The 13,878-nt window shown below is 36.0% G+C and overlaps 1 protein-coding gene across 3 annotated transcripts; it reads right to left on the reverse strand.

Annotated features, from left to right (window-relative positions):
• Positions 1-544: 544 nt before the first annotated feature.
• On the reverse strand, positions 545-10,681 carry LOC117331275 (beta-1,2-xylosyltransferase RCN11-like). 3 transcript variants are annotated; one of them, XR_004533452.1, is made up of 3 exons: positions 10,616-10,681; positions 4,165-6,620; positions 545-4,090 (listed from the first exon to the last, which is right to left on the reverse strand). XR_004533452.1 is itself a non-coding variant. In XM_033889881.1 (2 exons), the coding sequence occupies exon 2, from the start codon at positions 6,064-6,066 to the stop codon at positions 4,825-4,827; it is 1,242 nt and encodes a 413-aa protein (XP_033745772.1). In that variant the 5' UTR covers positions 6,067-6,620; positions 10,616-10,681; the 3' UTR covers positions 545-4,824. The 3 variants fall into 3 exon arrangements, 1 of the variants encoding a protein (XP_033745772.1); XR_004533453.1 differs by having other exon boundaries at positions 3,858-3,877; positions 3,948-6,620; XM_033889881.1 differs by having other exon boundaries at positions 545-6,620.
• Between the last annotated feature and the right edge of the window lie 3,197 nt (positions 10,682-13,878).

The following is a 13,878-nucleotide window of genomic DNA, read 5'->3' on the forward strand; positions in this document are numbered from 1 at the left end:
ATGAAATTCACAATTTTGGTAAAGCACCTTAAGACCTTTCTATCTGTGAAGAGTATTTGATTTTACCTTATCTGGGAGTTGAGAAGAAGATTTTTGAAAGTTTAGTCAATTAGACTTCTTTTGGCCTGGCCCTCAGGCCCCTGGGCGGTGGGGACCATACAATTCACAATTTTAGTTGACTTTTGACCATGGAAGCTTCCTGCCAAGTTTCATTGAATTTGGTTCAGCGATTTTGGAGAAGTCAAAATGTAAATAATTCTTGTTTACGGACGCATGATGCAGGGCTGAAGACAACGAACAAAAAGCAGTTAGAATAGGTCACTTGAGACTTTGTCTCAGGTGACATAAAAACAATAGTTATTGAAGCACTAATTTATATGGCATTTAACGAAGTAATCATTCATCAAGATAAACAAAACAGGTACATAATCATAAACATGTGTAGTGTTAATCATATACAGTAATAAACAAAACAGGTACATAATATCCTAAATATGGCACGAGTATAAAAGATATGTAAACAAATCAGAAAAAAACAACATAATACACATATACAAAATTATTGAAAACTTATTATGCTTTTCAGTACCTTGAACAGAAAATTGGATTTTAGAACGGAGGCTGCCTTGTGCAGGAAAGTATCCGAAATGTCGGTACAGGAAAGTATCCGAAATGTCGGTGTGGAATTACAGGGTCTGGGGTGGGAGCCCCACAAGGACTACAAAATAGAAATGGCTTATTATGATGTCTACGATGTCTATGATAGACATTTAGGCAAATCCACCATAAGATCAAAGTACTATATGTGGTATCTTTAATATGAGTTTATTATTTTTTTACATCAATATTATTTGTAATTTCAAAATTCAGAAACAAATTGGGGAAAAAATGAAAAATATTCACATGAAAGAAATAAAAAACGATGGAAATGAAAATCTATGTACAGTGTACATATAAAACACTGCATGGCCCCATCAATGGGTGATGACGATTCGTTTTTTTTCCCTGTGGCTTGGCTGTTCATATTGCCCAAATAGTTTCCCTGTTATCAAGATAAATACAGGTTTACTGCAATGCTACCCTTTGGAAAAAAGTTTCATACCCAATATATATTTATATAATTACATATATATATATAAAAAAAATCAGAACCTTTGATTTAGTCAATAATGTATTACTAACCTGGTAGAATATGAAATATTAGCCTATGGGCTTTGCCTTAGGTCAATATTAGATTCTACCAGGTTAGTATAACACCATATTTACCTCAACAAAGGCTTGGTTTTGTATTGTTTAATGTCCTATCAACAGCTAAGGTCATTTACACATGACTCTCACCAAAGGTCTATAATTGATAAATATGATAATGTGTATTGACATTTTAGGAGCCAACCCATACATGGAACATTTAAAGGGAAGCAACTCAAAGAATTTTTTTTTACCAAGAGCAGCTACCTGCAGAAGGACAATGTTTTCTGGTGAAATGCCAGTCATTGGACAGGACAGCTATATGAGTTTATGTGTAAGGCTATTTAATCATCTTCTTAAATAAGATCAGACCTTGATAGGGATTTTAATTCACATTAATGTTATTATCCTTTGGTTTCATACTGTTTGTGATGTTATACACACAGGAATTTGGCACAAATTTCCAACCCATGGTTCATGGTATAAGTGTTAATTGAGAAAGTATGCCGAGTCTCTGTGATATATCATTCACAATGACTTTTAGAAATCCTAGTGGACTGTTGTTTGATATGTCTGCCATTAAATGATGCGAGAACAATGATCAGTCAGGACAGGTTCCCAGGAGTCCCGATTGGATGAGATTTGACTTTGTAAGGATCTGTACAGATTCCCAGGAGATCCTGATTGGATGAGATTTGACTTTGTAAGGATCTGTACAGATTCCCAGGAGATCCTGATTGGATGAGATTTGACTTTGTAAGGATCTGTACAGATTCCCAGGAGATCCCGATTGGATGAGATTTGACTTTGTAAGGATCTGTACAGATTCCCAGGAGATCCCGATTGGATGAGATTTGACTTTGTAAGGATCTGTACACATTCCCAGGAGATCCTGATTGGATGAGATTTGACTTTGTAAGGATCTGCCTACTTGACATATTTTGACCTCGAGAAATGGTTTTACTTCAGCTACAAATCAAAATCTGACTGGATTATATATACATGTATATATATATATATTATCCTGATGACAATTATAGTTAATTGGCAAGGAGCTGAATAAAATACATATAACTGTTAATATAAAATAAATTTAACATTTCATAAGTGCATTCAAGTATATCAATAAATCAAATAACTATATCATAATTGTTAAATCTTCTTAATAATCAATAAATGTTTGGTGATAATATATATTTAATCAGCATGACAGTGATACATGTACAGTATGACTATGGACCACTAGCCACAGACCACCAATTCAAGGACGATGTCACATGATCAGGGTGACCACTGACCACTAACCACCCAGGACGATGTCACATCATCAGGGTGACTACTGACCACTAACCACCCAGGACGATGTCACATCATCAGGGTGACAACTGACCACTTACCACCCAGGACGATGTCACATGATCAGGGTGACCACTGGTCATTGACCACCCAGGACGATGTCACATGATCAGGGTGACCACTGACTAGACTACCCAGGACGATGTCACATGATCAGTGTGACCACTGACCACTTACCACCCAGGACGATGTCACATGATCAGGGTGACCACTGACCACTAACCACCCAGGCCGATGTCACATGATCAGAGTGACTACTGGCCACCGGCCACTCAGGACGATGTTACATGATGAGGGTGACCACATGACCACTAACCATCCAGGACGATGTCATATGATCTGGGTGACCCTGGCCACTTACCAGCCTGCTGTTTTTTCCCATCACTATTTCATGAATAAAATCTTGCAGTTAGTCTTTTAAGGTCAGTTTGTTCTACATTTATAACTGATTTTGAACATACATTAATAACACACAGAGCTCTGTACTATTCCATCAAAACTTATAATGAAATGGTGGCTATTGATATGTATAGATTGAGGCTCTGAGGCCAAAATAATGCTCAGATCCTTTGTGCCTTTTACTTTACATACTGTTAGATACATCAATAAAACATTCAATTTTAGAAGTTATTGTACAATATTTATCTACATGTAAGCCCCAAGCTTCCCGTAAATAAGCCCCTTTATAAAAGAAAAACACAAACAAAACTTTATGTGGCATGGGAGGGCAGACAATTTTTGTCAATCAACATACATGTATGCTAGCAGACGACAATTCTGACACTCAACATACTGCTATAGCTAGGAGACAATGATTCGGTACTCCAAAAATATCAAAATACTGCTAGCAGGCGAAGATTTACTGATAGAAACATAAAACACTAAATATTTCCAGACATTATTCATACATTGTAAGTTTATGGCAAGGTATATTGCAAAATTGCCATTTTTTTGGTTAAAGATGACCTCGCTAAAGTCCAATTCCTAAGAAGAAAACAACAATCAGCGGATCTTACTGACCGTCTAAAACTGACCGTTAGATAATTACACCTAGCAGTACAGTATTGATAGATCTACAGTGGATCACACTGACCGTCTAAAACTGACCATTAGGTTACACCTAGTAGTACAGTATTGATAGATCTACAGTGGATCACACTGACCGTCTTAAACTGACCATTAGGTTACACCTAGTAGTACAGTATTGATAGATCTACAGTGGACCTCACTGACCGTCTTAAACTGACCATTAGGTTACACCTAGTAGTACAGTATTGATAGATCTACAGTGGATCACACTGACCGTCTAAAACTGACCGTTAGATAATTACACCTAGCAGTACAGTATTGATAGATCTACAGTGGACCTCACTGACCGTCTAAAACTGACCATTAGGTTACACCTAGTAGTACAGTATTGATAGATCTACAGTGGATCACACTGACCGTCTTAAACTGACCATTAGGTTACACCTAGTAGTACAGTATTGATAGATCTACAGTGGATCACACTGACCGCCTAAAACTGACCGTTAGATAATTACACCTAGTAGTACAGTATTGACAGATCTACAAGTGGATCACACTGACCGCCTAAAACTGACCATTATAAGGTTACACCTAGTAGTACAGTATTGACAGATCTACAGTGGACCTCACTGACCATCTAAAACTGACTATTAGGGTACACCTAGTGGAGCTAGGGGAACCTACATGTGATATAGATATCCCTCTAGTTCTTTTCAAGAAATAGCAGAAACAAACCTCAAATGTTAAATCCAAGATGGCCACCTATTGACCATTTTAAATTTGTTTTCCTAAATTAGACCCAGAATCCAATGATCACGACTGGGGACCTACAAATGTACAAGGCGAGCTGCTACCTATATATGAAGTTTGAGGAAAATCCTTTAACTATTTCTCAAGAAATAGTGATGGCAATCTTTTAATGTCAAATTCAAAGATGCACCAAGGAAATTCCATGTATACAGGGGTAACATATATAGGGGTTCTGTATATAGGGGTTTCATACATGTACTGTTTATATAGGGTTAAATATATAGAAGGTATTACGTACATAGGTTATATATATAGGAGTTCTGTAATACTACATAGGATGTATTGGAATTATGCAGTTATATCTATGTTTGCATGATATCAGTGTTACCTAGTTTATTTTATTAGGGAAACAATTTAAATTACAGATCTTATTTTATAGTTAGAGGGCTACAATACTGTGTACATATTTAATCTGGTGTTTAATGATGTGATATGTTTACCTCACGATTTTGTACGAGTTTTAATTGGTCCACACATATCTGTGTACAGACTTAGAAGTAGCTGAGTGACGACGATTGGTGGTATACGAGTATACTGATCGTGAAACTCATTATTTGGGTTGATATTCTGCCAGCTTCGATAATGTAGTCCTCTCCACCCTGCCATAGCCCGGAAATGTCTATTTGTTTTAGCCTTATATGTGGGGAAGAGTTCTAACACTCCTGCATGGTAGGGCAGCTCCATAATATGACTCATACCAGCTCCATGCATGCCCACAAGAATGTCCGTCTGGGACACCCATTTCACCTGGTCGTTTATTTCATGTTCGTCCAGCTGTATCCCGGCGACACTGTGGCCAGGGAACACTTCCTGTACAGCCTCAATCAGCTCCTTCTCGTTTTTTATTTTACGTGAGATTGATCCCGTTGGGTTTCCTGGATGAGCAACATAGTCTCTACGCCACACAAACAGTATAGAAACACCAGCACAGTCTAATAGTTTGGGCCCAGCATTATATCTAGCTTTAAGGAAATTGGAGAATTCATTCACATAGGGCAGAGATTTAAGGGAATGAAAATTCATTGGACTATTGTATCCTATCACAGCCCATATCATCTCTTTGTACAGAACTGGTTCATTCATATCTTTGAATTTCTTAACATCTCCAAAGAGGACATCCCAAGCATTGTCCAGAACTGAAGGTGCATTTCGATCCATTAGTACTACATCCAAGTCATCCGGTGGAATTTTCAACACATATGCTAAGAGAAAAGCGTTGTAGAAGTCAGTCATCTGGTGGTAAAGATTAGCATATTCATATCTCAACACAAAAATAGTTTTCTTTTTCTGAACAGTTTTACTTCCATTGGCAGATGTGTCTTCGAGTGCTTTAAACCAATTGTTCAGGTGGTTTTTTGCACCCATTCCATTGGTGAATTTATATTTTTGAAGCATTTTGGAGGAACATTTCAGTTTGAATTTAACATCTGGAAAAACTTCTACATCTCTGAGAATGGCAAACTCATTCCCATATCCTATAAATGATCCATCACAAAGCTTGGTGGGCTGGTGCAGCCATTCCTGTTCCAAGTCGACGTCGTGTAGCCAGTAAAGATAGTACAACTGATGTCGAATGTGTTCCAGATTGAGCTTAGGAATCAAAATGATCATAAATGAACATATGACTAGAAAAGGTACAAAACATTTAACAGAATTCTTCAGTCTTAATTTCGCCACCATCATTAAATATGTTCTGTTTTGATGTACAAGTTATATATTTTCCAAATGCCTTGAGACTTCAAACCATAAAACATTGTAATCCTGGCTTCAAACAGTAAAACATTGTAATCCTATCTGTTCTCCAGTATAATAAATTAGTTTCAGGAAATGGTGATATCAGTTTTTTTTTTATATTTATAAATTTCTTCTTCTTAAAGTAGCCACATCAGAAACATCAACACTGGTAATTCAATGCTATCACACAAGGTTCAAGGCCCTTGTTATTGGTGTCAAAGATTTTATATCCTGATTTTGTAGAAAGCCTCATAATTTGTTTGTGAATGTTTGTAATCCATCCTGGGTTTTTTGAAAGGTTTCTAATCGTGTTTTGAAGATTCTGTAGGTCTTGAAGTTCAAATTAAGTTGATGGATCAATTGACGATATTTTACAAGAACACCTGCAGGCAATTCTAACGGGACACGGTCTTGTGAACTTCTATATATCAATATGGTGAGGTGTCTAAGCCACTCAAACTTCTGCTTATTGATAGGGTGAGGTGTCTAGGCCATTCAAATTTCTGCAAAAACAAAACAACAACTTATTACATTATATTTGATGCTGCAATTATTTCAACAATTACATCACTATTTTCATCATTTTTCTATTTGCCTGTATTGGATTAAATTTAACACACGTGTGAGTTCAATCAGACCAGATGAACTGTTCGAGTATCCTTCTGTTGTACATCACACATCTTAAGTGCTATCAAACATTTTGAATTTATCTCTTGAATGTAAGAAAAATCCACGAGTGATTGTGACTTCCACCACTGAATGACCTTATTAAGGCTACCACGAGTGATTGTGACTTCCACCACTGAATGACCTCATTAAGGCTACCATGAGTGATCATGACTTCCACCACTGAATGACCTTATTAAGGCTACCACGAGTGATCATGACTTCCACCACTGAATGACCTTATTAAGGCTACCACGAGTGATTGTGACTTCCACAACTGAATGACCTTATTAAGGCTACCACGAGTGATTGTGACTTCCACCACTGAATGACCTTATTAAGGCTACCACGAGTGATTGTGACTTCCACTACTGAATGACCTTATTAAGGCTACTACGAGTGATCGTGACTTCCACCACTGAATGACCTTATTAAGGCTACCACGAGTGATCGTGACTTCCACAACTGAATGACCTTATTAAGGCTACCACGAGTGATCGTGACTTCCACAACTGAATGACCTTATTAAGGCTACCACGAGTGATTGTTACTTCCACCACTGAATGACCTTATTAAGGCTACCACGAGTGATTGTTACTTCCACCACTGAATGACCTTATTAAGGCTACCACGAGTGATTGTTACTTCCACCACTGAATGACCTTATTAAGGCTACCACGAGTGATCGTGACTTCCACCACTGAATGACCTTATTAAGGCTACCACGAGTGATCGTGACTTCCACCACTGAATGACCTTATTAAGGCTACCACGAGTGATCATGACTTCCACCACTGAATGACCTTATTAAGGCTACCACGAGTGATTGTTACTTCCACCACTGAATGACCTTATTAAAGCTATATTATAACTTATACAAATTTTTCCCTTATCTTCTTAAATTTCCCTTTTCTTCTTAGTCTTAATAATCTTTTAAAGCAATCAGAACCTACATCAAACTTTCTGAGAAATATATATCAATAACAAAACTTCAATTGTTAAAATACACGGTAGCTACCTCTGTTCGGCTTTCTTTTTATCAGGATTGAGAAATATCCTTCCAGCACTTCTAAAAGAAATATGACCAAAAACATCAACAATCCAAATCCAAGATGAAATCCTATAGGCTATTGTTTACTGGTAAGTCTCTAAATTGAATGAGCACATCAAGGGACCACGGGGAACCTAATAATCAAGTTTGAGAATTATCCTTCCAAGAAATAGTGATTACAAAAATTGTTTATGGACAGCCAATAGACCAGCAAGCAATCAAGGGCAATGAACAGAAAGTGGTTGGCTAGGTACAACTGGCTATACATATTTGAACTGAGCTAGAGCAGATCATGGGGATGGGATTTGGTGTGTAATGTGTGTTACTGTGTGTGTCTGTATGATAGATATTATGTAATTATAATGGTGGAAACCTGTAACAATGCAGAGTATAAATTATCTGATAAGGAGAAAACATTCAACATTATGTAGAAGTATAGGTCACCTTACTAGCTCTGTATCAGTAGCAATATGCCATATCATGCAATATATTTCCTATGGACATAGACTACAAATCCATCTTTTGATTTGTTTAGATGCACTAAAGAAAATCATCAGATTCAAGCAACTTGCTAATGGATGAATTTCCTTTGGATTTTCCAAGACAAAAGACACAGAAGCACAATATATTTTCATTTCATTTCAAAATATTTCATTGTCAACACAACAAATATAAGTTAGACAAAGTATTCTTACAATACACATAGAAAATTATAAAAACTTAGTTTTGACAAAGGGGATTGGATAACAGACTAGGTTTAATATTATAAATCCTTTCCTGTAGATTATAGAAAAATATTGTGACATAGTTGGAGAGTTAGTTGTAAGAAACTACTGTTTTTAGTTTAGTTTTTTTAGCTAGAAATTGAAACAGAGTTTCTTATAAGAGTCATCAAGAGAGTTCCAGTGATTATAATTGTTATAGTTCTACTCTAGTAGAAGGAATATTGAGGATTCTTTCATTTCTAAAATTATTTGTATTTATGAATGGTTTGATGCTTTCATAAATTCATAGAGATAGGTAAGTGTATATATGTATATATTAATGATTTTATACAAGTGTAGGTTTGTGATTAGGATTTCTTTGTTCTGTTTCTAATTTTCTTCTGCTGAATTAAGTACATGGTGATATGTACATCTTCTTAGACCTGTTGTAATCCTTATGGCCCATATATATTTGATATATGATCAGACCCGGTACCCTTTTCTTATTAAAACTTAAACCTAAATGTTTGTGACAGTCCTGCTGTATTAATTACTGGATGATTATTAAAGAAAACAGGGGGATGAGGATTTGTTTGTTTATGAATGGATGCTATTGCTACTGTTTTATTTGAATTAAAAAGGACTTGACAATGGTTAAAGCAAATGCATTACTATTGTCACAGAAAACAAAAAAGCAAGTCATTAACTTTATATAGATTAGAGCTTAAGTTGATTGACAGTTAATCATGAAAGTCTCTAGGCTGAAATTTAGAGTGGTTTCCACTTGGCATGTTATATATCAAAATATAATTGTATTTAAAAATATTTTTCCAACATTTTAATAGTAGTAGCACAGGATCACACCTTGTTCATATATCTGCATATTTCTTTTATAATCTGCCAATTGTTTCTTCATATTAACTTTAGACTATCATATAGACATCATCAAATTGTAATTAATATCTGACAACTGCATGCACATCCTATGTGTGTTTATAATTCTTAATCCCATGCATTAAGTTGTCTGTGTATTTATCAAAAAATGTAGGATTTATAAATGTTTGTTTTTAAAAGGAACCAAGCTAGTAGTACATGTATGTTTAAAGGAACTTTTAAATCATTTAAATTTTCTGATAACAAACCAATTATGTGTATAATAAATTAGATTGAACTAAACATATCTTACAGAACTACACACAGGAAAGGAATCTACACACATTGGGAGTTGTTTGTCCATTTTGCACAAAAAGGCATTTTAATTAAGGCGTTTCCTATGATATGGACACTTTGTTGTCAGGGGAGACAACTTTGTAAAATACAATAGCTTCAAAATCTGTGCCTGTGGAAATATTTAGCATGAATTTGTTGCTTTTTATATTAGAATATGATGTTACTTAAATTATGGTCAAAAAACTGTTTCTGAATCATAAGTATTTTCATATTAATGGGCTATGTACGCTTTTTATTGATTTTTTGGATAAGTGGTGTTTATAAGATCAAAATTTCCATATTTCAAAAATTCACTAAAAATTCTATTTTAATGACAAACTTGTTCTGATTGCTGTTTTACAATCAGGTGGTGATACTCTTCAAGAAAATTACTCAAAATTAGACCTACTTCTAGAATATATATGAAAAAAATGCTTGGGCATTGCTATTTAGGGTCATATATAGTACTCCTATAACATAAGAGGCCGCTGGTCGGCTCTTTTTCTATCGGATATGATTTTGCCGACTGCGACTACACGGCGCCTGTCAAAAGTATCTCGCCGTGTAAAACCTCTAACATTGTTGGAGTAGGTCATATAGAAGATTACCTTCGTGATAAACATGCCGTATTCATTAAATGAATATCTATTATCATTATATACAATGTAGATAGCACCAAAACTTCAAACGGAAACGTTCGATCCCGATCGACACACTTGTGTCCGCCCACCGCCAAAATTTGTTTGTTTCGATTATGTTGGAAGATTAGATAAGTGCCGACCACGGCGCAGTATACGGCAAACGCACTTTAGTTAATCAGAACGAACTTCCAATCTGAATATTTCCTATCAGTTAGTCTTCAACTTACAATATAGCGTTCTTTACACCAGTCAGATGCAGCATCTTTCCGCGTTGTGTGCCAACCCAAACTATGACGGCGTTAAAAAGAAGCTTTAAGTAAGAACTATTTCTAAATGCGAATAAAACACAGAAAAAACTCAGATTGATTTGTTATGGTTTTTCGGAACCTTTCTACAATTAACCATACTCAATGCAGGTCATCGATGTAAATAGAATTCCGAATGATGTCATATGATAAGAAAAACAACAATGGCAGAGGCTGTGAGGGAAAGACGCAGTTCTCGTAAACACACAAAAGTATGCCACTAAAGCTGCATCTGTATTGATTTTTTTTGTTATGAAATACTGTATAAGACTTATACCTACATGCTGACTATGTAATATTAATGATTCATCTGTAAATGTTTGTAGAAGCAACAATGTATTTTAAGGGTTATAAAAACTGGCTGCTTGTTGGAAATTGCATCGTCATAACGTTATATATGTGCATGCATGTCTTTAAAATGTCGAGTCAGTACTGAATAATCACTGTTGGTTTTATATCTCTAGTATTTTTTTTTTACTGAAAATGGTGTAATTTATGTGCTGGTTGTGCTCGATAGCCGACTATCGTCCCATTTCGTTAAGATCATGACACTGCATGATGCATGCGGATATTCCAATGTATTTTATATCCACCATACACCAGCATGACTTTTTGAAATGAAGATAATGCGAAGGTAAGCAGTTCGAGTTCATTCATCACCAACAACAAATATCAGTTAGAGATTCTCATCATGGACTTCTCAAAAGCATTTGATACTGCAGTTAGCCTTTCCCGCCGTATGTCTTCTCTTTAGTGTCTTTCTCTCCTTTCTATTCAGGAGCTGTCCAGTTGAATCCCTGGAGAATCATAAGTTAAAAATCCATCCTGCTAGATCATTATTACAATATGAGAATAAAGTAAAATCACAAACAAATCCGATACACACCCTAAAAGTAAAAACTTCAGATATTGCAGCAACACACAGTTCCTTATGGGCTAGTGTTAAAAGAATGGCAGCTAATCGGTCAATAAAAGATTGATAAGAGAGAGGTTTTATGGATAAAAACTGTTAGGGCCAGATGCTAAAAACCCAGTTCAGACCAGCTGGTGATAAGAGTTCTACTAAGAGCAGATGCTAAAAAACCCTGTGCAGACTGAGTGATAAAAGTTAACTAAAATCCATAAAGGTGAGTTGCTATATAAAAAGTTTTAAAAGCTGGTTGCAGAGGTCGCAGTATGCTTACATATACCTGGAACCTGATCTGTTGTGCTTGTGGCTCTGGTATGTTCTACCCCTCTCCCTGCCGTTGCTGTGTGTGGAAATCATGTATGGCATAAGTCTCCTTAATGTCTCTAAGGATTTAATTTTGCACCCTATCATTTTTACACACTGCTACTTGCGGATAGTATTTTGTCTCGTTTAAGGTGGAGCGAAATAGCAGAGGATCCGTGATAGCCTCTCCAATTCCTCTATGTTCCTTTTCTCGAGGATCGGGCTCTCCATCAGTTAATTAGGCACTATCGTATAAATGACTTGCTGGATAGAAGACCTCTTATCAGAAAGAACACAACAATATATGCAAATGTCTTGTCTGGGTTCCAACTGACCTAGACATTTAAGCTTGGTGGGAAGTTAACTGGAAAATGTCATTTCATTCAGATAAGTGTAGTGTCAGTAACTAAGATGAATCCTCATTAAGTCTATATACCGACATGGTTTAAGCCACTCCAACATGTAGATGAAACTAAATATGTATAGGTCTTAATGTACGTGTACTTATTCAGTCCAATTTGAACTTGTCCAGTCAGTGTCAGTGCAATGCTTGATACTCTGTAGTCTAGGTTGAAATTGGCCCACTCTAGAAAAATGATGCAGGGATATGCATCTCTGTACTTCTCTCAAGACAAATTGCCACAGATCCAAATTATTGATATTTATATACTCTGTCTCACTAGGCATGTCCACCGACTACTCCCAGATTCGTTCATGTACTTCCAGACATTTGCAAAATTGAGAAATTTAATTTGAACCATTCAAAACAGCATGCACACATCAAATTACTATAAATATTCTTTTAGTTTTTTTCTTCCACTTTTATCTCTCTTTCCCTTTTCTTCTTTAGAATTTCTTCAACTATCTAGGTAATCTTCAAATGAAATAAGGAAGCCGTTTAGTACTAGAAGTAGCAGTCCTTTATTTCGTTTATGTAATTTCCAGCGTTTAATTCTGTAAGCTATAGTGTCTACATTTAAGTTGGATATTTTGATATGGACCTTAGTATTTTGACAAAGGCTTATAACCTATGATGCATCACATTTCATCCTTACTTGTTTTGTCTTTTTGGGTCACCTCAGACAAAGTCTCAGTTGACCTATTGCGATCGTCTTTTGTCTGGGGTCCGTCGTGTATCGTAAACAATTTACATTTTCAACTTCTTCTCAATTACCAACAGGCCCAGAGACCTGATATTTTGTTTGTAGCATTCTGGGGTGAAGGACTACCAAGTTTAATCAAACGATGACCTTGACCTTCTTTCAAGGTCACAGGGATCAAACATGCTAAAATCTTTAATCAACTTCTTCTCGATAGCAAAAAGGCCCAGAGATCTGATATTGGGTTTGTAGCATTCTTTGGTAAAGGTCTAAAATGTTTGTTCAAATGAATGACCTTAAACTGCATTAAAGGCCACAGGGGTCAAATATGCTAATATATATCAAAACTCAGGTGACCATTAAGGCCCATTGGCCTGTTGATTTTAAAACTTTGGGATTCAGACTTTTTGTCTCTTTCTTAGAAGACAATTGGTGAAAAGGAAAGGAACTTTTCTTGAGTATGAACTTGTTATATAACATCTGTTTCAGATGAGACTGCGTCCATTATCAGCCATTTTTTACAAGGCATTGTCTGTCAATCTTATATCATGAAATTGTACAGTCAATATATAATATACACTTAGCTTAATTCATGAAATATACACTTCTATCATGTTGTAACAATTTTTTTCCTTGTTCAACAGCAAAAGAAACCAAAAGCAAAAAAAAATGAAACAGCTCTGCAGGATGATTTGGAAGAACTATTACAAGAGTCAAATACAGGCGTGCCATTGCTTCCACCTCCTTCAGAAATCCCAGCACAAACAGAGACACCTAGTGGTGACAATGTCGAAGAGGATTTAGGGGTGATAACTGCTGTATCTGAGGATGCAGTTAGTGGCAGGACAGGCAATGAAGATAAAATATCTGAT

This window comes from Pecten maximus, chromosome 7 (genome assembly GCF_902652985.1).
Source record: "Pecten maximus chromosome 7, xPecMax1.1, whole genome shotgun sequence".
Lineage (NCBI taxonomy): Eukaryota > Metazoa > Mollusca > Bivalvia > Pectinida > Pectinidae > Pecten > Pecten maximus.